Source organism: Colletotrichum tamarilloi, assembly GCF_030869305.1.
Source record: "Colletotrichum tamarilloi strain Tom-12 chromosome Unknown Scaffold_64.1, whole genome shotgun sequence".
NCBI classification, from domain to species: Eukaryota; Fungi; Ascomycota; class Sordariomycetes; order Glomerellales; family Glomerellaceae; genus Colletotrichum; species Colletotrichum tamarilloi.
Window position 1 is genome coordinate 26,971 of NW_026849446.1, and position 25,869 is coordinate 52,839.

At 52.7% G+C, this 25,869-nt stretch overlaps 9 protein-coding genes across 9 annotated transcripts; 6 read left to right on the plus strand and 3 right to left on the minus strand.

Moving 5' to 3' along the window:
- Positions 1-268: 268 nt before the first annotated feature.
- On the plus strand, positions 269-1,750 carry CTAM01_11565 (uncharacterized protein; the record flags this gene model as incomplete). Its single annotated transcript, XM_060527576.1, has 3 exons — positions 269-395; positions 477-645; positions 835-1,750. The coding sequence occupies 3 exons, from the start codon at positions 269-271 to the stop codon at positions 1,748-1,750; spliced, it is 1,212 nt and encodes a 403-aa protein (XP_060377744.1).
- Positions 1,751-2,375: 625 nt separating this feature from the next.
- CTAM01_11566 (OPT family small oligopeptide transporter) lies at positions 2,376-5,017 on the minus strand (the record flags this gene model as incomplete). The annotated part of the gene is made up of 4 exons (XM_060527577.1): positions 2,376-2,444; positions 2,599-3,067; positions 3,140-4,624; positions 4,701-5,017. 4 exons carry the CDS (start codon positions 5,015-5,017, stop codon positions 2,376-2,378), a joined length of 2,340 nt encoding a protein of 779 aa, XP_060377745.1.
- A 1,354-nt stretch (positions 5,018-6,371) lies between these two features.
- CTAM01_11567 (3-hydroxyacyl-CoA dehydrogenase) lies at positions 6,372-7,376 on the minus strand (the record flags this gene model as incomplete). Its single annotated transcript, XM_060527578.1, has 1 exon — positions 6,372-7,376. The coding sequence occupies one exon, from the start codon at positions 7,374-7,376 to the stop codon at positions 6,372-6,374; it is 1,005 nt and encodes a 334-aa protein (XP_060377746.1).
- Positions 7,377-8,061: 685 nt separating this feature from the next.
- Positions 8,062-9,477, plus strand: CTAM01_11568 (histidinol dehydrogenase; the record flags this gene model as incomplete). The annotated part of the gene is made up of 3 exons (XM_060527579.1): positions 8,062-8,423; positions 8,479-9,178; positions 9,235-9,477. The coding sequence occupies 3 exons, from the start codon at positions 8,062-8,064 to the stop codon at positions 9,475-9,477; spliced, it is 1,305 nt and encodes a 434-aa protein (XP_060377747.1).
- A 298-nt stretch (positions 9,478-9,775) lies between these two features.
- Positions 9,776-11,720, minus strand: CTAM01_11569 (uncharacterized protein; the record flags this gene model as incomplete). The annotated part of the gene is made up of 2 exons (XM_060527580.1): positions 9,776-10,551; positions 10,619-11,720. The coding sequence occupies 2 exons, from the start codon at positions 11,718-11,720 to the stop codon at positions 9,776-9,778; spliced, it is 1,878 nt and encodes a 625-aa protein (XP_060377748.1).
- A 3,143-nt stretch (positions 11,721-14,863) lies between these two features.
- On the plus strand, positions 14,864-16,597 carry CTAM01_11570 (acyltransferase; the record flags this gene model as incomplete). Its single annotated transcript, XM_060527581.1, has 2 exons — positions 14,864-15,188; positions 15,246-16,597. The coding sequence occupies 2 exons, from the start codon at positions 14,864-14,866 to the stop codon at positions 16,595-16,597; spliced, it is 1,677 nt and encodes a 558-aa protein (XP_060377749.1).
- An 850-nt stretch (positions 16,598-17,447) lies between these two features.
- CTAM01_11571 (uncharacterized protein) lies at positions 17,448-19,754 on the plus strand (the record flags this gene model as incomplete). Its single annotated transcript, XM_060527582.1, has 1 exon — positions 17,448-19,754. The coding sequence occupies one exon, from the start codon at positions 17,448-17,450 to the stop codon at positions 19,752-19,754; it is 2,307 nt and encodes a 768-aa protein (XP_060377750.1).
- Positions 19,755-20,981: 1,227 nt separating this feature from the next.
- Positions 20,982-22,110, plus strand: CTAM01_11572 (dioxygenase; the record flags this gene model as incomplete). Its single annotated transcript, XM_060527583.1, has 2 exons — positions 20,982-21,280; positions 21,438-22,110. 2 exons carry the CDS (start codon positions 20,982-20,984, stop codon positions 22,108-22,110), a joined length of 972 nt encoding a protein of 323 aa, XP_060377751.1.
- A 2,604-nt stretch (positions 22,111-24,714) lies between these two features.
- Positions 24,715-25,847, plus strand: CTAM01_11573 (NADP-dependent L-serine/L-allo-threonine dehydrogenase ydfG; the record flags this gene model as incomplete). The annotated part of the gene is made up of 6 exons (XM_060527584.1): positions 24,715-24,744; positions 24,807-24,893; positions 24,968-25,123; positions 25,199-25,584; positions 25,648-25,742; positions 25,792-25,847. 6 exons carry the CDS (start codon positions 24,715-24,717, stop codon positions 25,845-25,847), a joined length of 810 nt encoding a protein of 269 aa, XP_060377752.1.
- Between the last annotated feature and the right edge of the window lie 22 nt (positions 25,848-25,869).

Sequence of the window (25,869 nt, forward strand, 5' to 3'; positions counted from 1 at the left end):
TAAACCACTACCTAGGTACTGCATCCCACCGCTCATCCCACACCCCCAGTCTTCAGTCTCCGTCATGTTGCAATGATTTGACCCATTCTCCGTACCCTTTCTCTTACCTACCTTACCTTGCCTCGACCTTTTTTTTCTCTTTGGTCTCCGCCAGAGCTATCCATACACCATACCGACAATTGAATCTTTCAACAGCCCAATTTAGAAACTCTCTTCCCTTCCTTTTCCTCTTCCCTCTTTTTCCTGTTCCTGGGATGTGTGGCAAGAGATGGTGATCGGGAACCGAGATTTTTCGACTTTCAGGAGTAAGAGTACCAAGAGCACTAAGAGTGACTCGGGGAACGGGGACGATGCGTCCATAGGCACGCACGAGAGCTCGTACGAGCACCCTCTGGGTGAGTACAAACCGAGGATCAACGGTCTACGAGATCACCAGGTTTTCCCCTTTCTTTTGCTAACATTGAGGCAATCTCCAGCTCGCAAAGGTTACGATATTGGCCCCGCGTCGAGATGCGAGGTGGGCGACGTCTTTGAGTTCCTCTGGGCAGACTCGCACGAGTTCGAGTGGGAGTGGAAGTGCCTTGGCTACACGCGCTTCATCGTCCTTCGACACAGCGACACTTTTCCGCATTACTGCCACTGTGTGTAAGTTTTGATCACCTCCAATCTCCGACCGCCGGTATCCCTCTGTTGATGTGGTTGAGCTTGTTGTTGCTTTTTACCCCTCCTCATCAACGCCCCTCATCCCACCAAACCCCCCGTCGGCAAACCAAATCAAGCCATGTCCAAGCCCAAAACTTCATCTCGCTAACCTCCGATCGATGATACCGCCAGTCCCATCTCCACCCCCACGAAAAATGACTTCCAGAAGCCCGGAATCGACTCGAGCCAGCAGGGTTACGTCTTTGACGAAAACGACCGCACCCCGCCATTCGATCGTCTCCCCTTCTCCCCCGTCGGCATGCAGCTCCGTCCGGGCAAGTTCCGCGTGAAAGAGAATTCACGCGCAAACTATGCCGACGTGCTCGAGATTGATCACGATGCACAAGTCATGGTCGTCGGCGACGTCACGCGCTACTTTGACCGAGTGCGGAGGAATGTCAACAAGGCCGTCATGCGCAACGTGTTGAAAAAGGCGTTGGAGCAGTACCGCCAGGGCAAGCTCGTCGGCAAAAAGGGCGCCAAGCTCGAGGCCAGTGTCGTCAACGGCGGTGGGAGCCAGGATGACGAGGAGGAGTTCAACTTTGACGAGGAGCCCGAGGACGGAAGCGATCCGGACCATCCCGATGTGTTCCTGCGACCGGATGAGACCTCGTCCGTCATCGAGAAGCGGAAACCCGATCGAGGAGACCGTAGCGACCGCAGCGACCGGGAACGCGACAGAGACCGGGACCGGGAACCCCTCGTCAGCGCAGAAATGCCGCCACCTCCGCCCCCGGCCCCGCCGCTGCCGCCGATGGACCTCCCGTCCCCGATGCCGATGCAGCAGCCGTCGCCCCCGCGAGAGCGAGAGCGCGACGACGCGTCCTCGATCCGGTCCCACGCGTCTCGAGAGAGAAGGCATTCCCGGAAAGAAGCGCCCCCGCCGAGAGGTGAAGACCTCCCGCGGAAAATGTCGGATCACCACGTCGACGGCGCCGCTCGGCCGTATAGACAGCGCATCGACCTCCCGCGATCCCGGAGCCATCGGGCCTCTGAACACGAGGTCTCTGCTTCAATGTACGACGTCGCCACGGCCAGAGCGGACTGAGAAAAAACCATGAGTTGTGACATTGGGATCTGATGGGTGATGAGATGACGCGCATTTCTAGGATGATGATGATATGGTTACCATCGATCGACCGGCTCTTGAAACGGGTGCTATGAGTGGCACGACGGCGGCTCTGAATGTCTTTTTTTTTTCCTTCTCTTTTTTTATGACACATATCATGATTGCATGCATCAAATGCCTCTTTTGCTTTTTCCCTGCTGCGACTACAACATCAACATCAACAAATAACGAGAATCCGCCAGCATTCACGGAGTACAATTAGACTTGTTTGGTATTTCCTTTTTTTTTGCTTGTTTTTCTTCACAATCATCATGATCTTCAGAAGACACATTACAAAAAAACTGTACAAATGATAATCAGACTGCGAGTTTTGTCTCCTCTCCTCTGCACTCAAGATCTCACGATATATCCAGGCAGCTTACCGATTTCACTGTGACTGTTGAACTATTGCATCTAGAATGCATCTAGAAGAAGATGGAAGGATGCAAGATCCGCTTGGGTAGCAATTTGGGCAGCAACTTAATACCAATTTCCTATCTGGGAGCCCCGCGGGCGCTAAAGGCGGCAGTCTGCATCGTCATGCAGGATGATTCACGATCCTCTCTCACCAACTAGTCGGACCAAAGGTCTCGTTTTCCCCCACCGTCTTCAGAATGGCGCCATACGTGGAGTCCTATATGCAAGACACGATTAGTTGAAATGAGCCTCGACGTCAGATAGCGTTGCCAGCAAGCGCATTCACTTGCGGGCACCCGCGTTTCGCGGGGAGAGTGAGGGAGGAGGGGCAGGGTCCCCATTCTCAATTTTACGATGTATATGCAACTTACCAAGGTATTATATACGTCGACGTTTCCCCACCATTGTGGGATCGTGACGTTGGGTAACGTGATGGCGAAGAAGATGACAATGGTACTGATGATGAGACCGGCGTCGAGCGCAGCGGCGGTGATGTAGTTGTACGTCTTCCACCACCCGTGAAACCTCTTGCGCACGCCGTGGTTGAAAATGAGTCCGACAATGGCCCAGCTGGAGAAGCTGAGGGGCGTCGCAGGCGGGAGCCAGCCCATGGCACCGAGCATGACGGGCGCGTGGAGGACCTTTGCGAACTTGAGGTTGAGAACCTTGGCCAGCACGTAGAAGACGATGGGCAGGCAGGCGCCGATGAGCCAGAAGTAGTTGAAGTTGTGGTAGATGGAGCCGGCGCCGAACATGCGGCGGGGACCGATGACACCCCAGACGATGGAGGATGAGAAGAAGGCTCGACCGTTGGGGCAGGTGAAGTGTGCGTGTTGTGTGCTAAGGTCAAAATGTCAGGTATCAATCCTTCGTAGGGTAAGTAATCATGAGGCTCCCTTTGGATGGACTCACAGTGCACAACAGTTTTCAATATTGCCAAGCGTCCAGTTCATCACGGCAATCTGCACAAAGACGGCCCAGATGGTAGCCACAACCTGACACCAAAATGTCACGCGAGGCGGGATCTTCATGTAATGCGCCATCTTGAGATCGCCAGAGTACGTCTGCGCCTGGCCGAGAGTAATCGTGCTGTACACCTTGAAGATCATGACACCAATCGGCTTCCCGGGGATCATGAAGCCCGCCAAGAATGGGGACAGCACGTTGAGCGCGAGCCCGAGGTTCGAGATGGCGAGGATCGTGCACGTGGGAATCACAAAGATCATGGCCAGAAAGTTGGCGACGAAGAAGGCCCACCACGGCAGCTGGGAATCGTAGCCCTCCGCCGTCGCGAGACCAAGACCGATGGCGAAGAGCAGGAGGACGGCGTACCACCACTCGGGCGCGTCGACATACTTCTTTGCGAGCTTGAGGTGGATGTCGGCTTCCTGGTTACGCGCAGCCTTGAGGCGATACCAGATCTCTTTGCCATGGAAGAAGCCGCAGTGGACTATAGCGGCGGTAAGGGCGGCGAAGGAGAGGCCGTAGTTGAGGGCAAAGGTAGGCGGAAGGAAGAGAGGCGAGTACTGCTTGTACTTCTCTTCTGAAAAGGTGTACCCGGGTCCGAGAATCTTGCTGACATTGTAAGAGCTCTGGGTGTTGTCATAGGTCTGCGAGGTGTTGATGGGGAGGTAGTCTGCAAAGAGGGCGCCCGAGTAGGTGATGCCGATAGTAGGGATGATGACGAACGTGAAGAGGCCGATCAAAACATTGACGTGGGTATGTGTCGGCGAGAGGAGGGGGTCGCCGAGGTAGGCGGATACATAGGTCCAGTCAAACGTGATGGGAATCAGAGAGAGGCCGGTGAAGCCTCCAAAGAGCTGGTTGACGACGATATTGTTCGGCTTGATCCAGGTGACAAAGGCAAACACCGATAAGCCTTGCCAGAGAACACCCGGAATCCAGTAGTAGCAGAACATGGCCGCGAGGACGTAGAAGAAGTACCGGTACCGGCTGATGATCCAGCCGTTGCTGTGCGTGCCGTCGCTCTTGCTCTTGTCGTGGAGGGCGTAGAAGAGGGACGTGTTGGCGAACTGGTTGGGCCAGATCATGGCCGCCGGCCAGACGAGGAAACGGCGGCAGAGGCCCGCGAGACCGATGCCGATGAGCTGAGAGCTCAGCGTGAAGAGCAGCTGGAAGCCCCATCCGAGGTTGATGTCGTAAAAGGGCTTGCCCTGGAGCGCGAGGAGAGCGTCGGTGCTGTAGGCGTAGCCAATGGAGACGTTCGACATGAGAGTGACGACAACGTGCTCCTTGATCGTAAAGGGGCCGGTGTTAAAGGTCCACTGAACGCCAAATGTGTTGAAGACCTTCATTGGCATGGCCTTGGCCCAGAGACATCCAATTGGGTAGACCAGCAATTGGACGATGATGGATGGGAAGTTGATAGCGGGACTCCTGTGAAGATGGAGTAAGAGTGTCAGCCATTGATATTCAGGTATCCCAAAGTTATCATCATCTCAGTTCCACTTACCTCATGCTCAAAAACATATTGAGTCCGCTCCCAATTGTCACGAAAATCATACCCAGGATCCACGCTCGGACCGTGTTTGCGACTTCACCACCATCCGTGTTGCGTACAGCAGCACGTACTTCCTCATAGGGCGAATCCTCTGTCAAGATGGCATCGGCGGCAATGATCTCCTCAGAGTCGCCGTCCTCGAGCGCTTTCTTCACCATGTCGGCCTTGTCCTGGGGCAGATTAGGGTCCCATTGATGATCACGCTGGAAGTTTTCGAGATCGGTTGCCGCTTGCGTGACGTCCACGCTATGGTTCTTTTCGTCCGCCATGGCGGCTACTAGGTGTGCCTATATTATCGGGCGTGATGTTGATGTTGGTGGCTACTGCAAGGCTCTATGCAGCAAAGATTCACTAGCTAGATCGTCATAGCCCAATGGCTGATCGATTCGGGGTTTCACGGACGTCGGTGGCAGCTTGGGAGGGACCAACATTAAGATCAATACTTCGCGATGCATGTACGTACGCGTGTCTCTCATATAAGTTGAACAACTTGCGGATCGATTGAACTCAATCAAGGTCCCAAGAGGGAAGTTACCTACGTTGCCGAGAGCCCGAACGACGTGATAACGGTCACCAGGACCATCCCACCGTAACGTACCACGAGGTGTCGTTATCATGGATAAATGGTCTCCTTTCTCCACCTTCATAGTGCGAAATGGTGGTGTTCCCAGGCAGTTCGTGTTATCTCGCCCGAGGCCGGGGGCGGGGTGGCGCCGTTTATTTCCCCGGAAGGAGGGGGGAAACGACAGGGAACATGGAGGATTACGTGCGGTTAGGATTCTTTTGGAGGAACTTATTTGAGCGAACCCCTGCCCGCTTATCGTCTTGACAAGTCTTGTCCCGACGCGGCAATGCTTGGTCCAATTGGCGTTAAACTCAAAACAAAAAGTTCCAACCGTCGGGGGGATCCCCTTGACAGCATTGAACCGTCGGCACGTTGCAACCGCGTGACGGCCGAACGACTAATAACGAATCCTCGTTCTTACCCCGCCGGTAGATAAGGTAGCAATTCTTCCCCCAACACGAAGGAGTTCGATACGGATAACCTTTGCCCATGAAAGATACGGATATTGTGATAAGACGGAAGGGGTCCCGCGGGGGGTCTTCCGACGAACAAGGATCTCGGACTGAAAGCCCGGGTAACCCGGGTCTGGCCGGGAATGTCACTTCAAGCGTTTATTTAGAGAATCCCAATTGATTGCAGCGAAATCGTCCGAACCCAGCGCGATGGTGTCAATTGGCCTGAATCACGCATTGATTTTCCTTGAATCATTACCGCTATCCCGGGTGCTGGATCTACAACACCCCAGATGACCTCGAGTGTCCAGCTGTTCCGCCTGCTCGGTACTATCAGCGTGTAAACGGCTAATCATGGAGCCCTTGCCTCGAGGTAACCCTCAGTAACTTGCATGAGGTACCTTGGCTGGCGATACTGCGCATGCCTGAGATCAATCCAACATCAACAGTCTAGCACATTGACCCCCAGGGATCATGATGCAATGACAATGATAGCTCAGTGAGAACGAAGCTTGCCTTTTGCTCCCCTTATGAATTCAGGCTTTGAACACAATCTCAGGCTTTGAAACTTCGTCTTGAAGCTCTTGAATCAAACATAGAAGCAGTCTACTTCTTAGTATGGGTCTCTCGCTGTCGTTGAACATCCAAAATCTTCCTCAACGCTGCATCTCGCTCTTGAAATTGCTCCGGATTGGGCAGACCGTAGGCATCCACAGTCTGCTGCACAACTTTCGCATCCCACGTTGGCCCGTCACTCTTCTCTGTGCCCTCTGACTCATTCGTTGCCTTTTTCTGGAAATTCACAGGTTCCGAACTATCCCATACCCCTTGAACAGTCCCAGAAAGGTTATTCAAGAAGGCCTGGATTCCAGCTACCCCGCCACCCATATTGTACGACTTGAAGATGCCTTGCACCGCCCATCTGGGCCCAAGGCTCGCTTCCATAATGGTGTCAACGTCTTCCGTGCTGACGACGCCCTGATCAACCAGTGAACAAGCTTCTCTGAGCAGCGAGAACGCCAATCGGTTCCCTACGAAACCAGGAACCTCTTTCTTGATAACCACAGGTCGGTGGCCGGAACCCAATTCCGCAAATAACTTTTTGGCAAACCTGACTTCGTCCGGGTTTGTAGTCGGTGACGGGACAATTTCGATCAAAGGCATGATGTGCGGCGGGTTGAAAGGGTGAACCACCAAAAGACGAGTCGTATCCACCATATCGCGGCTCTGAACCGACGCGGCGATACCAGACGTCGAGCTCCAGAAGTGTGCCTCAGCAGGCGCAAAGCTTTCAATTTTTGGCCATACTGATCGTTTGAAATCTGGATTCTCCGGACCTTGCTCCTGGACGATGGTGGCGCCGTCGCATGCCTCTTCGAGCGTGGTGCAGATCACGAGGCGGCCGGACTCGCGCAGGCGGGATATGCCCAGCGACGCATCATCCGAGTCGATGTAACCCGGCAGGACTGTGGAAAGGTGATGTTCGAGGTCTGGCCTCGTATCAAAGACCCTGACGGTGCTCTTTGTATGTCTCAGGTAAAGGGCCGCGAAGGAGATGCCGATGGCCCCTAGTCCGATGAGGGCGACGCGCTCGTTCACGTCAGATGGCATGGTGACGATGAATTAATACCAGGGAGTTCAACTGAGTGCCGCTTATGTAATGGACTGACTTGCCGATTGGAGAAGGTTAAGCATTGCCGTGAGGGAAAGCCGTCAGAAGAGAGGCTCGTCAAGTTGGGGAAGACTTGCCCCGCTTGACGGAATTCTCACTCCCGGGTGTTTCGGAATTCCGAGGCTTGTCCGTGAATATCCAAACGCGGTTCCCTAATGCATAAGATAGCGTGCAATGCAGCTACCGAGGTCTACTTTGCTTGGAAGTGGGAGCACGGTCAAACGTTCATAACTTACAGCAAAGACTGCTTCTAAGAGCAATAGTAGACGTTGGTAGCACTTTAGAAAAAATCAATGATAGGCGGAAGTGTTTACTCTACTCAAGCGATGACCATCTGCGAAAATGAATGACATGTTTATCGTCGGAAGAGTTGCACGACACATGACAAAAAAGTATGTTTTAGAATTGACGGAATTCCGAGAAACTCCGTGAGCTAACGACCCTGATGTTGATGTTGACGCTCTCTGTATATTAAGCATGAGCAAACTCTTTGAAGATGTAAAATCATCTTTTCCCCCTTCACTCCGTCTCCAGGTCAAATCATAATAGTACTACAAAATCTCTTTACCTCAATAAGTCCCTATTTTAGACCATACCATTGCTGGTATATCACCACCATCCACAATGGTCCAATACCTCAAATCCAAAGCTGCTACAAACGGCACCAACTCCACATCCCCGCTCGATGTTCCAGGGATTGTAAGGGGCGTGATTGACGACATTCGGGCAACTGGCGACAAAGCTGTTCGGACTTATTCAGAAAAGTTCGACAAGTGGTCGCCGGCGTCCTTCAAGCTCTCTCAATCAGATATTGACTCGATCGTTGCCAAAGTTCCGGCCCAAGTTATTGCCGACATCAAGACGGTGCAGAACAACGTTCGGACATTTGCCCTGGCTCAACGAGATTCTCTGAGGGAATTTGAGCTCGAAATTCGCCCAGGTGTTTTTCTTGGACAGAAGAATATCCCTATCGATCGTGTCGGCGCGTAAGTCTTTCGACATGGCGTGTAAAAAAACGGCCGATTGCTAAAAGTCAAAAAGTTACATCCCTGGAGGACGGTATCCATTGCTCGCGTCCGCGCACATGACAATTCTTACGGCTAAAGCAGCCGGGGTCCCCAAAGTCATTGCCTGTACACCTCCAATCAACGGGCAGATACCCCCTTCAACCGTGGCGGCTGCATATCATGCGGGAGCTGACGAGATCTGGATCCTTGGCGGCGTCCAGGCCGTGGCGGCAATGGCCATTGGTACCGAAACTATGGACAAGGTCGACTTCATCGCGGGTCCCGGTAACGCCTTTGTAGCAGAAGCTAAAAGGCAGCTCTTTGGTGAGATCGGGATTGATCTTCCCGCCGGACCGACTGAGATCCTCATTGTCGCCGACGACCAGGCGGATCCGACAACCGTTGCTACTGATCTTCTTTCTCAGGCGGAGCATGGGCCGGATACTCCGGCAGTCCTAATCACCAATTCGAGGACCGTGGCCCAAAAGTCCATTGAGGAGGTTGATCGCCTGCTGAAGATTCTGCCAACTGCACCGCTGGCCTCGGTCTCTTGGAATACCTACGGCGAAGTGATTGTAGTCGATTCTCTAGACGAGGCCTATGCCTTGGCAGATGATTATGCAAGCGAACATGTTCAAATCCTGACGGAAAAACCGAGGGAGGCCCTGGAGAAGATGAGAAACTACGGCGCTCTGTTCCTTGGGGCCAAGACTTGCGTTTCCTATGGCGACAAGGTACGCCGTTATCCTGACATCCTCGGCGTCTCTGTTTTATGCTGACATTTCACCAGTGCATTGGTACAAACCATGTCCTACCAACGAAGAAGGCAGGTAGATTTACTGGGGGGCTCTGGGTGGGAAAGTTCCTAAAGACTGTCACTTACCAGGAAGTTGTTTCCGAGTCGGAGAGCGGAGAGTTGGGTCGATTGTGTGGCCGTGCTGCACGTGCTGAGAACTTTGAAGGTCATGCTCGCTCTGGGGACCTCAGAGCAAAGCAATTTTTGGGTGACGAGTTCGCGTGGCTTAGCAAATAGGCACATCATGAAGTCATGTGTAGTCATCCGGGAATCTGATCCATTATTTCAACCTCATTTTGTCTGTGACGCAAGAGATAGGTGATGAGTATTTAGTACATGTATCTTTATATCAGATTGAACTAGCGGCATGGTTCTGATTTTTGAGTCAAAAACGGTGTCCTTGAAAAGCGTCGAATTTATACGGACTTCAATCAGGTAATAGAAGCCTAAAGGAACAAGGCAGTTTCTGATGTCATATAGCCTGTCTGCCATAGACAGATATTCTAGGCTTTTCTTTCGGCTAGCGGGCTATTGTTTAAAGTAAACTGAACCCCATATGCTCAAAGTTGAACGACGGTAAAAATGAATCCCATGCTAGGTCAGATCCCTCCAAGATGTCTAAACCCAATGTCTCCATGCTGTCCATGTCGACAGCATCCTGTGGAAAGTTGTAGTTGCCATCCATGAATCCTTGCAGACTTGTTGGAAATGCTTCCGCGACTCGTCTTGCCGAATCCCATGCATCATTTGATGGCATAGCTCTACTCAAAGCCTTAGCTTTCCGAGTAGAGAGAGTCGGGCTGACAGTCGTTTCGCGCCCACGTCCGTCCGCGGAGGCGTCTGATTGCCTCTCAGCAAGCTTTCGGCAATTTTCGAGAAACTTGGCCAAACCAGCCCCCATCCAACTGACAAGGTGATACCGTGTGCATTGTATGGACTGGCAGGTCTCTGCAGCTTGCGACACATGGTCAAAAGCTTCATCCTGGTCCATATCCAGATGACGATGATACTTTGTTGCGACTTTGAGAAGGAAAGTACACGCATATGCTATCATCGTGTGATTGTAGTGCGGCAATCCCACCAACCCAGCTTTCAGGTCTGGATCGGTGGTGATAAGCTCGATCGTTGATCTAGCGGACTCGACCGCTCCGTGAGCCAAGTCGAGAAATTCCATCGGAATCGGGTCATCGACCGGGTTGGACGAAAGTCCCCGGAATACAAGGGACCCGATGAACAATTTTGCGAAGTGGTAGTGCAGACGAAGATTCTTCCGAGGGAAGGCTCCTATCTGCCTCTCGATATCCCGTTGGGCTATAAAGCACATGATACAGTCAACGACTACCGGTCACAACATTTTCGCAAGTCACCCTAAACTTACTTCTGTATCGAGCACCCCACAAACCGTGCCATCGATCCACCTCTAAATCGAATTCCTCAAGCTTCTTCTTGAATATTCCCGATATGCGACTGTCACCATACGAGCCGAACATATAGGTGACTTTCTCCAATATTGAAAGCAGTTCCAGCTGACTGGAAAGACGAGTGTCGGTGCTTGAGCTGGGAACGGCACGAAGGTACTTTCTCCATCCTTGCACAGACGACGGGTTGCCAAAACTGGAAGGCCTGCCATACAGAATTGAGAGATGATGGTCGCAAATGTAGAACAGATACCACACTCTCAAGCAGCTGAGTACATCTTCTTGGTCCTTGAGCCCAAGACTGTTGGAAAACCTGTCGTCGAGTTGGCTGGCCCCGATGGCGATTTCATATGACTTGTCGAGTTGGAACTCGATAGCTCGACGAATGGCAAGACCAGACACTGACCATGAAAGATCACTGAGCCAAAACGAAGCTATGCACAGTCCCTGAAAATCGTAGAGGTTCACATGCTTCTTGAACATGAAGTCAGACACGAGCTTGCGGAGCCGAGCACTGCAGACGCGGTATAGTTGCTCGCCCCCGTGTTCATGCAGAACCGAGACCGTGCAGATTGCCACGAATAAGAGGGGAGATGCGCGGCGCACGCTGTCTAGATCTTCAAAGCGGCTTGTGATCCCATAGAGGTAGTAGTCCGTCCGCTCCAGAAACCTTTTCACCAGACGGTCTGCATCATTCCGCTGAAGGGTTCCTTCTGTGATGAGGTCTTGAGGCTCTTGTGCGCCTGGTTGAGCTATCATAGGCGCTGAAGAAACAGCTCCATTCGCATTGGCAGACCTCAATCTCGTGATTTCATGCAAGGAGCTGATGGGCGCTTGACTCAATGGCTCGACAAGGTCTTCACTCTGTGCACATAGTGAATTGGTTTGCTCTTCCATGTCTTGATCCTCATCTTCGATGAAGGTGCCAGTCTCATCCGCATGCAAGCCCTCAACATTCAGCCTTCCTGCAAGTGAACTTTTCAGAGGCCCTAGCAACGGCAGAGATCCTTGTTGCAGAAGGCCATTAATCGCTGTGTGCAGCATGCGCATATCATCCACCATATCCGACCTTCACAATGCATTATGTATTAGCGGTGCAACTCATCAGACATGAGGCGGGCAGTCGAACCGATTGGGGCTTGCATCATTAGACCTCAGCTCGACCTCTCGAGCTGGCCGTTTGAAGACGCACTCAATATTTTTCTTCCTACAATGCTGGCAAGGCCCATCTCGGCCGTTCGGTAAGCATCGCACCTTCAAAGGGATGTCAGCGACGCGCTAGTTGAGATGTCACGCATGCCAAATGGTCGGGGGGCCCGCACGTGCCTTTTGCTTTTGACAAGAGGAGCAGGCCTTCATTCGGGAGCTGTACGCGGCCCGGTGCAGTCTCTCCGGCTTTTTGCTGCGAGTTTCCATTGTGAATGGAATGCTGTGCTGTCTCAGAGAACATGAATCGGGGAGAAAATGTCAGAGGCGCGGAGTTGACCGCGACGCTGAGACCCCGTTATGCCGTTATGCCAGATATCCCTATAAGAATACTTCCCTAAATGGCCTAGCAATGTGTCTGAGTGACCCCCTCCCTTTTTGCCCTCCCTGTCTGCGTAATGCCCTCTAAGAAATGACACGATGTTCACCAGAGCACTAGATCTGAGCTCTATTATAAATATTGGAGATTATGATGGTATCTGGTGCCTTCCGCATTCATTGTATCTACTGTGGAAACTATCAAAATAGGTTCAAGGCGCTCAACGCGTTGCAGGTGACTGCGCAACGGAGATCTCAAGCTCATCTGTCTATATTGGTATGGGGACGGCTTGTTCATATCTGCTTTTCTTTTGTCAAATAAGGGTTTGCGTGCGGATTAGAGTCAAATAGATATGGCATCGTGCCTGGTATGTTTTGATGACCAGCAGGAGATCCTGAGTACGAAACCGAGCACCCGACTTGCCGACGTGGGCTCACACATTCCCCGTTCGCACCCGTGGCTCCAATTGATCATCTAATGGTTTGTTCGGCTCCTGGTGAATCACAAACGATCGAACAGCGGGCTTTGTAATTCCAAGAGTCTCCCTTCTTTGCAAGCCAACCACGCCGACCCCACCCATGTTTTCAATACTCAGACAATAGTCTCAGCCGCAGCCTGCTTAGAAGCTTGTAGCTCTGCTTGCCGGAACGTATGAGCGGGCCGACACTCGAATGAATCTCGGCCATTCTCATCCCGGCAAAGGAGCGCTCGCACTTTCGAATTAACATCACTACCTTATTACAGGATACATGTAAGGTAGGTACCTAAGGTATCGCCTTCTCCTTCCAATCATAATATCACCAATGTGTAACCGTAATTTGCACCTCATTCAGTGGCTTGAATGGCGCTCTGAGGTAAGTGAACAGATATAAAAACTCTGGTCCAGCATCATCTTGGCACGAACTTTCCGACCCTCGAGCAAACTACACCGACCCTTTCTTGCTTTTTACGTTTACAGCTTAAGACTCACCGGGCCCAGCTCCTTCTAGGCATGGACTACTATCGTATCAACCCATACATGATGTCATCAGCCTTGTGTAACGGTACAGCATACCATTTTGAGATATCTGACACGCAGGCTCATTTCCCATCATACCAGTCACTGACCGGTTGACTGCCCACGCCTCACCTCGCCAAGCTTGCCTCGCCGAAGCCTCATGCCGGAACACGGATTCGTTTTACTCGTTTCCTGGCCGAGACTCGTCTTATCCGAGGGCGCAACACCTGACGGGACCTGACCTCGGCCCGCTGATCGCGCTAGCTTAGTGCGAGACACAATCATTCCTCGTCTCTCCAACCTGCAGTCAGCATCGACACCCAAACGACCTTCAGGGCGCGAAATAAGAATGCCGTGTAACCGACTGAAAGGATTTGTTTCAGGATAGTTGATATCCCTTCCGTGTGCTCGCTTCTCGGCAAGACAACTTGTACCCATCCCGAGTTGATGAAGAAGGCAGCAAAACGTTCTGCAACATAAACTCAGGACTGTGAATGATCTGTCATGAACCAGAAGAGTAGTTTATGCAACGGGCATTTCAATCACGATATGTCGAGGGGAGTATTCGTTATATCACTGTGCTACATGTGCCATGTCGGCTCGGGTTGTCCTTCACTTCACGCTCAAATGAAGAGCTAGACTGGACATTGAATTACTATGATGAGGCAATGTAAACAAGAGGCAAGTACATGTACATCCTCTGAAAATGCATGCCCATATCAAAAAGAAAGGAAGGGGCCACTCATAGTCTTAATTGGGGTTGCACAAGGCGAAGTATCATTTCCTCGAAATGCGGCCTCTAGGGTCCAGTCGACTCCCTTGCCCTGCTGATCTTTCGGCTGGTGTAACCTGAACCACTTCCTAGGGGCTTCAGTGGCCCACCAACGACAGTGGTGTTGTTACAAAGCTTGCGATTAGAGCTCTTCTTATCAACAACGACTCATCCAGAGCGACGGAATCATATCTTGTATTCGGCGACGTAATTACGCCCATAGACCCTGCTAGTTAGTAGGGAAGAGGCGCATGAGGCTCATTGGCATCGCAACACTAGGAGGAGTCTAAGAACGAGCCTACAAACTGCGATCCGAGCTTGCTGCCTGCGTCCCACCAGTTTTTCAGGATTTCTTCCTTGCTAAAGTAGTTCCAGCCGAGAGATCGAGAGCAGGAGGCAAAGGCGTGCCTAGAGCTTGACGGCTGTTCAGCTCAAGTTCGCATAGACTGATTTAGACTTTTGTGCTCGATCCAGGACACCAAAACGTCTCGATTGCTGCACTGTGAACAAAGAGTAGTCTCCAAAGACACCGCCTCCCGACTGCTAATCCACCAAGCACAAGTTGAGCATAAACATTCCTACCTTGGGCGCATGTCACAGTGCTGACCACTTGAAAGGACGATGGACATTTCGACGCTCGATGTGGTCCCGATGGTCGCCTATGACCCCCAAGGGATTTCTTACCGAAGATTCCACTCCATAAGACATTGTGGCATGCGGGAGCAACGCACGAAAAAAGGGGGCGAACTTCTCGGCCCTCGAAATCACCAAGTAGCCTCCATAAATGTCGCTTCATTTTCTTGTCAAGCCGCAAGCAGGACTCTTGGTGCTTCACCTCCTTGACATTGTCCAACATCACCACTCGGGCAATCAGCAGCACCGCCTGCTTGGAGGGCACCGCCGACGACGCCATGTCCGGAGACCTGGAGTCCAGCTTGCTGAAGTCTCAGCCTTCCTCTCCTTCATCCTCCTCGCAGGCATCTTTCTCTTCTTCTTCTTCTTTGGATGACTTGGAGTACGCTCGTCTTTGCCAGGACGACAAGGTTGAGAGCTTCCGCATTGAGACTCTCGAAGTAGAAGATGATATCTATCTCGACGACACCTTCGTCGTAACTCGCCCCTTGCCGCCTTGGCTGAGATATCCCAAGAGCCTTGCTTTGGCCTTGATCCCGAGTTTCCTGCACCCAGTGGATCCTGATGCGACACCAAGGCCCCTCCATCCATCAGCTTGGCTCGGTAAGTTGATCCAAGTCTCGGCACAGCCTGGGTTTCTGTAGCTAATTGAAGATGAAGATGGGCTTCGAGGACTCGCAGCGTTCTTCGTCGTCTGCCACCACTGGTCCCTCTGCACGTTGACCGGCGAGGTCCGCCGCGGCTTCATGAGCGATGATACACCTCTCTTTCTCCGAATCCCAATCCTTCGCCTGGCTCTTTCAGGACTGTCGAATGTCTGCGTCTTCTTCGTCATCTCCGGTTATGCCCTGAGCTACAAGCCCATGAAGCTCATCAAGCAGAAGAAGTCGGCCGAGTTTGCAGTCGCTGCCGCTTCCTCTGCTTTTCGTCGGTATATCCGCCTCTTCCTCCCGACAATGATCACGTCCCTCGCCGTCGCTGGCCTGGCCTATTTCAAACTCTTCGAGCTTGAGCCTTTCCCCGGTCCATCTGTCACAATGTTCAGGCCGCCAGCACTAGACAATGTATGGGACCAACTAGTCGGCTGGTGGGGGCATTTCTCAATTTTGTCCGACCCAATGGCGAAGAACCTTGAGAGAGGAAGAGGATTTCCATATCAGCCGCAACTTTGGACCATCCCCGTGGAGTTTGACGGTTCACTCATTGTCTTCTTGGCACATGTCGCCTTTCACCGAGTTCGCCCTAGCGTTCGAATTTCTTTCCTTGTGTGCCTCCTCATTTACAACATTCACTCCGGCTACTGGCAGTTCTTTCTTTTCCTATCCGGCCTGCTCCTCGCTGCCCTCAGATTTTACGGCGACGATGAGGATGCCGACAACGAGAGCAACGGCTACGGCTGGGAGACTCTACCACACCTATCGAGCCCTTCGTACTGGCGACGTGAGGGGCTGAGGGGATTCAATGCCCCAATTTCGTTGATTAAATACTCCAAAACCTACGGGATCTCCAAGAAGACTCTCCAGATAGCCTCTTTCATCGGCGCCCTATGGCTGCTGTCGTTCCCCGAGGGGAGCGGAAGTGTAGCGCAGACCCCAGGATATAGAAACCTTTCCTGGCTGACCCCTGCACGATATGGCGAAGGCGACGGCCTCTGGATTCCCATCGCCGCTGTTTGGCTGGTTTTCACTATTGACCAGTCACAATTCATTCAGCAGCTTTTCACGGGTCGGGTCATCCAATACCTCGGCCGAATATCGTACGCCATCTACCTCGTTCACAACTGCCTGATTTGGCTATGGGGTTATCACTGCGTTCAGTTCTTCAGTGCCATTACTGGCACTCCTCTTGAGGCCAACCTCAGCACTAGCTGGGGATTTGTCGTCTTTCTTTCAACGTGTCTTTACTTACCGGGCGTCGTCTGCGTGGCGGATTTCGTGCAAAGATACGTGGATGTCAACGCTGTCAAGTTCGCGGCTTGGTTCGAGGGAAAGTTGATCGAAAAGACAAAGTAGTGGAGTTTTCAGGGTTGAACAATTACTTAGTTTAATCATCTAATACATTACGATTCTGTCAAACTCAATTGCTCACACTAAGGCCTGTCCAACGCTAACATAGCCTATTTCTAGTTACCGCTGCCTTTGCGGCAACTGACATGATTTAGAGGCATCCTTGAGTGCATATTAGATCACTGCCAACGTGCATCATCAGAGCGACGTCGATGAGATGACAAATGTTCGGAAGGGTTAGCAGCACTCTTTTCAGCGACTTTTGGGAGAGATGTTCAGCATAATTATCTACAAGTCAAGGTGCTATAGACTTAGTCAGCTCGGTCAGGACGTTCATCACGAGCTTGTCTCACCGAGGTGAACGCCAAATTAGGATGAGAGGTACGCTGAAAAGGCCGGAGAAACGAGCACGGCGATCGTTTCTCCGTGTTGTGGATCGTCATGTTAGCCAGACGCTTCCATCCGTATATCTAACGGATCATCGGCTAGTCAACCTTGGGGATGGAAATTTCCGAGTCAGTGCCACAGGGTGACTGTGGGTACTGTCGAATACGAGCAACGCCTAATTGGGTTGCCCGTCCGTTCGTAGGGTTTAAGGCTGGATATGTTCTCATGTGGGAGGCGATCTAAATGGAGAATCCAATCTTGGTTCATTTGATCAACCTTCTTTGGAAGCTTGAAGATTAAATCTGGCCTTGTGGGCGCACTCAGGGGGGCGTCATCATCATCGAAATATGAAGGCCGACCTATTCTTCTTGCCCGACTGTGCTTCACGCACCTTGGCGTGAGTTTTTGCATGTATTCAGAAAGCTTCGAACGCGGACTAACGCTGCCAAGCCGTGGTGTCATTTGAGACATGGGAGTACCAGAGGCACAACGCAGCTGGGAGCTGGAAGACCGGGCCAAGCAACCCTCTTTTAACCCACCTCAAGAAGACATAACCGCCTATGATTCGAGATCACAGTATCCATCCGAGCCTCGATGGCCCTTCCAGGAGACCGACCAAGACAAGCAGCCTCACTTCTCACCACCAGCTCCGCCACCGCCTCCTCCTCCGATAAATCCGCCAATTCACCATCAACCCGCACCGAGTCCGAGAAGATCTGGCCACACCCGCCATGTCCTAAGGTACTGGGGCCTCGAGATCTTCACCCTGTTCGTCGCAATCTGCCTACTCACCGCAATCATCTGGCTCCTCACACACTACGATGGCCACTACATGCCGAAATGGCCCTTTGAAATCAACCTCAATTCCGCCATCGCGCTCCTCTCGACCTTTCTCCGCGCCGCCATCGTAGCCGCGGTGGCCGAAATCATCGGCCAGATCAAATGGACCTGGTTTGCCGAACAGACCCGGCCCCTCCAGCACCTCCAGGACTTTGACGCCGCGAGCCGTTCAATCCTCGGCTCCACGAAACTCCTGGCGATGCTCGTGTGGAACCTGGGCTTTTCCTCCACCGGCTTCCTCGCCATCGGTGCCGCCATTGTGACGATTGCCAGTCTTGCCGTTGGTCCCGTCACCCAGCAGGCTGTCCGAACGATGACCTGCCCCATGCTCGAGGACAACATCCGCGCCAGGATCCCCGCAGCGAACTACGTGCCGGGCTCGTCGGCGTACTACCGCGTCGGTGCCGGATCCTATGAGATCGAGGTAGACATGAAGAGTGCCATGATCCAGGGGATTACGGATCCAGGCAGCCAGGACAGCGACGTCCAGGTTCTCTGCCCCAGCGGAAACTGCACGTGGCCTGACTACGGCACGGGCGTCACGCACGCGAGCATCGGCGTGTGTAGCAAGTGTATTGATACGACGAGCTTCGTCAGCGAGCCTGATACGGTGGGCAACCTGTCGCTGCCGGACGACGGCGCCGTCATCAACATCCTGGCCGGAAAGTACATGTGGATGGGCTACAGCAACCTGACCGCGTACACGAAACTCTTCAGCGACGACTTCGCCGCGGCAGCCCCTGTTTCGATGGCTAACTTCAGCATGCTCATGATTTCGACGTCTCCGTGCACGTCAGACAACTCGACGGGAACATCAAAGCTGACATGCCCGCATCGTCTGTCGCAATCCGACAATAGTTACTTTAGCAACCTGGGGGATTACGTCGCCGCCTCCTGTATCTTGTACCCGTGCCTGAAGGAGTATCATGCGCGGTACGTGAACAACACATTAACGGAGACGGTCGTCCGCACGACGACGGCGGCGTCCAATCCTGCCGAGAACGCAGCGTCGCGATACTCATTGTACGGCAACTACACGGCGAGACAAAGTCCCTGTGTGATTGACAACGGCACCTGGTACGATACCACCAACCAGAGCCAGGCCTTGGACGTTCCGGGACGCATCTGGACCAACTTCAGCGTGAGCGGCAGCGACGAAGTCACCCGCGTGCCGAACGAATGCCTGTACAAGATGGACGGGACCTTCTTCTCCGCGCTATCGACTTTCCTCAAGGCGAGCTTGCTGAGCGCCTCGTGTAAGTACGACTCCATGCAGAGCGGACACCTCAACTGCTACGACTCTTGGTGGCTCACGCCGCTGTGGGCCGACATGAACGCCACCGTAACCAACCTTACGAGCGCCGTCGACGACTTTGCCTGGGCTGTGACGAACAAACTTCGGATGACGGGGCTCGGGCCGGACGTCGTCCCTGGCGCTAACGCTCTATTGAATCGGCGGGCTGAGGCGCTGGGCGAGGTATGGGCGAGCTCGACGTGTACCTACTTTGACAGGCAGTACATCGCGCTGCCTATCATCTTGGTGGGCCTCTGCGGGATCCTGTTGGGCTGGATCATTCTCAAGAACTATAACGACCCCGAGCAGCCCGTCTGGAAGGGCAGCGTGCTGCCGCTACTATTCTTTGGTTTGCATGATACCATGGGGCCAAAGGGGACAGCGGGCGGAGCGAGCAATGGTGGTGACGGGCCCAGGGATGGGGGTCGCATGGCGAGGAATATGACGTTCTTCAAGGAGAACGGACGGTCGGCGCCGGAGCTACATCGGATTCAGCAGGAGTCAGGCCGGATGCGGGTGCGATTCCATGGCGGGATGGACCCGGGATTCTTAGATCTGGGGACGGGGAGGAGTGATCCGGAGGCCGCGAATGCCTCGTTAGTGCCGGGGCAGGGTGACTCCCGTGGTACGAAGATGAGATGATGCTCGCTGTAGAGATATTAGAAACGTGTCTTGTTGCTGTCAATATAAGATCTAGATTTGTCTCGGTTGTGATCAAATGAGCCTTTCCCCAAGGACACGTCGTTGTTGCCAGCATTGAAGGTACGTTCGGGAGGTCGAATCTTACCGGCGTCGATCCCGGAGGACGCATCTGGTGGCCTCTGAGTCTAAGATTGAGCAAATCGGTGGTGACAAAGATTACCGGTACCTTACCGCGATGAAGAAAATGTCTGACCCGGCAAGAGACGCGACAAGCGAGTCTGGGGTCGTGTTGTGGTACAATTCATCTTCCCATATCACACACGACTCGTGAAAAGCCAACCATAACCACCAACATCCGCGTTTCTTCCCGACTGAGCCGCTTCGATGCGCCGATTTGATGCGCTACATGGTCAAACATCGAACGATGGAAAGCTGAAGGATCCAACAGTTCCGGCTGAATCCAAAACCGACAGCGACGCCCGCCTGACAGGTCATGCCAATCAGGAGAGATGGATCCGTCAGCGAGCTGTGAGCAGAATCCCAGCCATCTGGCATTGGACGGACTCTGTCCCCATATGTTCCTGGCGTCCAACCACTTAGAAACAACAAAGCAACTCTTGATGGAGCCTAGTTGACGCCGTCTGTCTTCCAGAGTGTCCTCCCCGCATGCTTTGAAGCTTTCCCACGGGTTTCCCCCGCATTTCGGCTGCTAGGCGTGGGAATTACACTTACCCATGCCATCATCGCTACTCATTGTCCCGGATCTATGTTTTGCCCCCCTTGGCTGAGTAAAGGACCGCAGGGACCATGGCGGGGGTTAGTCCGTCGTCTCTGCCACTCTGATCGAGGTCTGGTGGTGGGATGGACGAGCCACCGCGGGGCACAAAGCGCGAGGCGCGAAAGTTTACCCCAAAGAACTGAACCCCTAGTCAAATTGCCGAAGTCTGTTGCCGCACTCGATGCCGCACTCTGTTGCCGCAACCAAAGATGGTCATACGATTCATGCCCACCATCCGTGGCTTGCTTGTCTGGATTGCTCACGCCTAAACCCGGGGCTCCAGATTTTGATACTTAACCATCATGGCCCTCCGGTTCGTTCGCGGGTTTGTTCCTGTTTCAAAGAATCTCTCATCCTACAAGTGCTCTCCTCCATCTCCATCACAGCGTGTTGTTCCTGTCACCCCCCAGATACCCTCCACCAAACACATCTCCACAACATCCATTACAATGGCTACGAACGGCACAAACGGCGTCAACGGACACGCCAACGGCGCCAATGGCACCAAGAGCAAGTTCGACCCCAACTTCACACAACATGTCATCGACCTCATGAGCCCCGAGACCAAGCCCAGACACAGACAGGTTCTCGGCTCTTTGATCAAGCACCTTCACGACTTCTGCAGAGATGTCGAGCTCACACAAGAGGAGTGGGTTCTGGGCGTTAACTACATCAACTCCATTGGCCAGGCCTACCAGAAGAACCGCAACGAGGCATGGAGAGTGTGCGATATCCTGGGTATTGAGTCGTAAGTCGCAACCCCCCTTTCCCTGCCCTCTAGCGCGGCCGTCTACTCCGAAAATCATTTACCCCGCGTGCGCGGCTTTTCCGGCCGCGCCACTGCGATGCCATGTTCGCAAGCAGAGACCCAGCCAATGGCTAACAATTCTCCCCCCTCTCTACAGTCTCGTCGACGAGATCAACCACACGGTCGAGACCGAGTCCGGCGTCACCCCCACATCATCCACCATTCTCGGCCCCTTCTGGTCCCCCGAGACCCCCTTCCGCGACCTCGGCGCTTCCGTCGTCCAGAACATGCCCAAGGACGGCCAGCTCACATACTTCCATGGTGTCATCAAGGACGCGGAGACGGGCAAGGGCATCCCCGACGCCGTCTTCGACATGTGGCAGGCCAGCACCAATGGAAAGTACGATGTCTTTGACCCCGAGAACCAGACCCGTCACAACCTGCGCGGCAAGTTCAAGACGGACGCTGAGGGCAAGTTCTACTTCTACTGCCTGAAGCCCACCGAGTACGCCATCGACACCTCCGGCCCCTCGGCCGATCTCCTCAAGCTCATGGGCCGCCACCCGTACCGCCCCGCGCACATTCACATGATGGTCACGCACCCCGACTTCATCGGCGTCACGGCACAGCTCTACCCCAGCGACGACCCGTACCTCGAGACCGACACCGCCTGCGCCGTGAAGGACGATTTGCTTCTTACTTTCAAGCCTGTTCAGAACGAGGCCAAGGGCGCCACCCTCGACGTCGAGTACGACGTCCGCCTGGTGTCCAAGAAGTACAAGCCGGATTCCCAGATGCTCATGCAGAACGCCAACCAGAACAAGTTCTAAGTCTAAACTTGTGGGGGGCTTCTGATTTGAATGAGAATGAGTGGTTGTTTCAGCATGTGAGAGCGGAATGTGTGTGGGTGGTGTGCGTGCATAGCACACTGAAAGGACAGCACAATGGGTCTGGATAATTGTTTTGAGCATGAGACTCCGAAGAACGGAGATTTCTCACTTTTTTTCTTCGTGTATCCCTCCAAAACCGCACTGCAAAATGGCGTCAGTGCAAATGTGGCCCGTTAGAAGGCCCAATTTTCTCCGCACGAATTAGAAATTGATATCCTCTTCAAGTTGATTCGGTAGAAAATCGCGGTACTTTGGTGATTGGTTGAAACCCCGCGTGCTTGTGTCCTCGTCTCCAAGTTTGCAACTCGTAGACTTCCAGTTTAGCTATTGGGTTTCTAGGCGAATGCTACGTAGCGAATCTGAGCAAACTGGCTCTTGAGAACCGCTCTGAATCCATTCATTCCCTCACCCGTGTGAAGTGAATCCTGAAGTCCTTTGATGAGTAACTTTGAATTGACTTGACGCGACTGAAAGCTCGACTCTGAGACTCTGCGTGTCTTCAGTCAACAGTGTCCCCGACTTTTTCCCCTCCCCCTCCTCCACTTACCGGGTTCCTTCGGAAACCTTCGGCTAAGCTATTCGCCCTCTCCCTTGGCTCTTGGGGGGACGATTCTTTTCCCGACTCGAAATGCCGTGGGGGGCGAGACCGGGGTAGGACGTGCGTCAGTGGGTCTAAGCCGGAACTGGAGAGCGGCTTTGCGACACTGCTGGCATTTTTAGAAGCCAAGAGATCACAGTTTCCCCTGGCTCCGGATGGTAGTCTGCACGTTATCGTGCCGTGCGTGCCTGACAGCTATCACGGCTAATGGCTACGGTAGGTAACGGACATCGAATCCGTACGCTCGGGTTGTCGCTCTTCGGTCTTAACGTGAGAGCTGCCGATCTACCGGTATGAGGAGAGCCTCTTCCCGTATTACCCCGCGATCCTAGTGAGTGCCTCGTTATCACCGGTAAGTAGATCGGTCGAGGGATGGCTGGCAGATCTCAATGACTACATGGAAAGCCACGAGCTCCAGCTCACGGGCAGTACGTCCCTTCTTCGTGTTTAGACCTCACAGTTCTTCAAGAACAAGTAGATGTAGCAATTACCTGTTTTCAATTCAAGGCTCAGAATTCCGTCGTACATTTTGGACGAAATCTCGCCGCTCTGCATGCTCGGGGAAACATGTAAAACTTGGTATCTACTGATTGGGTCAATGACCATTCAGTAGAACTCCCTATTGAACAAATTCAACATAGCTTCTGACAAGCGTTATTATATGCTCCCGTCATCTCAAAAATAACTACCACGTGGTATTAAGGTGAACAAGAGAGGGCTTCCCTAACAGGCATAACCCACAGCTCCTACTTTTCTGGCAAGGTGCGAGAGCACTATCTCTTGGGCATGAGAAACACATTTCTCCGAGCCCATCTTGGTTAACAACATGAATGAGTTGGGTCTTGTGCTTAAGCATGCCGATGTCTCTTGACGTGTCGCCCACAGCACAATCGGTAAAGTCGGTCCTATCAGCGATAGGCCTTTTGTAAAAGGTATCCCTTGTTGCTTCGTGTCAAAAAGCCAGGCCGTTGAATTACCCCTGTGCCGCCTGCCACAGTCATGGGCCCGTCTAGCTTGAGATCCGGTGTGAGATCCGATTCGTTCCCACGCTGCCGGCGTCGAGATAGCCTCTAGACTGATCCAGGTAATATCCAGATTTTATCGCATTGGTAACATCAAGTAGAATCTCGCTGCTAAATTCCTTTGATTTCCTTTAACTGAGAGTCTTGATCCTCGTCATGATTCGTTGGTATCTACCGCTGCCGTAAGCTTGAGGTCCTAGCGCAGGGTGTCTTTCTTCCGAAGAAGGCTACATGATCTCGAACCTAGCAATTTTCTCTCTTCAGCAAGTTTCGATGTACGTGCATGTAGGGATCGAAGCTCGAGACTGTGCACATTCAAGTGATTCCATATATTCACACTGACTGATGCCTTACTTGAATCATTCGTCCCCAGCACGACTTAGCCAGCGTCTCAGACCTTGGCTTGACGAAGTACCAACGCTTTAATGACTCAGTCGGCGAGAAAGTCCGTGGAGTTGAGGCAAACAAAGGTCTCTCCCCACCTGTGGACGCGCCAAGGCGCAGCGCGCCCAATAGAGGTTGTTTCCGCCCATGGGCTCTCTACAGCGGGAAAGAATGTTATGCTTAGAGACTATATCACCGTATTCGTGCATGTTATCGCCGAAAATGAGCATGTAGTGGCCTTTCTCATAGGATGACTTTACTCAGGTTCTATCTCACGAAGTGGGGTCGTCCTACCTAGTTAGTCGACCATGACGTAGGGGACATTTGTAAGCTGAACGACTAGAGAGTCAACTCATCTCGTGGTGTTGAATGGTTCTCATATCACTGAGAGACGCTCCTCAGAAATCTTATAAATGCTTTTAAAAGACCCTCAAAGCTCATTGCCTTCCACCTAGTAGTCTCATCGATTCAACTTTGTCGGATTTAGATCAAGAGGAACTTTAACTTGGGCTGCAACCACCTTAGCTGTTCGACATCAAGATGGGCCTCCAGGGAAAGAATGTCTTGCTGGTTCGTTTACAATAATGACAAAAACTGGGCTACAACGCGGATTCATCACTGAATCTCTACAGACAGGCGCCTCTATGGGAATCGGCGAAGCAATCGCCACGGCGCTGGCCGCCAAGGGTGCGAATCTAGTTCTCCTATCCAGGTCCAAAGTAAGTTGGCAGCAGGAGGGCCAGGTATACGGGGAGGCTTTACCTGCACGTCAGTTGACTGACGCTTTGTGAAGGAGAAACTCAGCACTGTTGCGAAAAGCGTGTCGAGTGCCAACCCGAACGTCAAGGTCATCTACCGAGCCGCTGACATTGGAGTTTTCGACGTGGTCGACAAGGCGATCGGCTCAGCCATCGAAGAGATTGGCGAGATTGACATTCTCATCAACAACGTACGCTAGGATTTTCCATCAACTTTCAGTGTGACGCCACATCCTTCCAAGCCTCGCTAACCCGTCACCCCGAAGGCTGGGCTCGCTTTGGGAGCTCCCGCCAGGTTCCCAGACCTCAAGATCGAGGACATCATCACCATGTCCAACACTAACATCAACGGAACCATGTTCGTGACACACTCGGTACTCAACAGGTCCATGATGAAGCAAAAGCCCAGAAAGGGCACAATCCTTAACGTCACCTCTGTCACTGCGCATGAAGTGCCACCGTTCCCGGGCGAGGCAGTCTATCACGCGAGCAAAGCTTTTCAAGAGGGGTTCACGAATTCTCTTCGCAACGAACTCGTGGAAACCGACATCAAGGTGCTAGCAATCAGGCCTGGTGTCGTTGCGACTCACTTCCACACGCAGCGTGTGGGTTTCGATCAAGACCAGTACAACTCATTCGTGGAAGGATACGAGTAAGTTCTTGCCGCTGGTCTATCTTTTCGTTTGCTATGAGTGAATAACTTAACACCTGTCAGTCCACTTGTGTCTGGAGACGTTGCGCAAGCGGCGGTCTACATGCTGGAGCAACCGGACAATGTCTCCATCAAGGCTCTTGACGTCGTGCCTACAGGTATGTCGAGCACCCCTGTGACTACATCAATCAACTAACCTGCAACTAGCTCAACGCTCACTCACCGTGTTCGATCGGACATGGAATCAGCGGGGTCATGATTAAATCCAAATTCAATTGAATCACG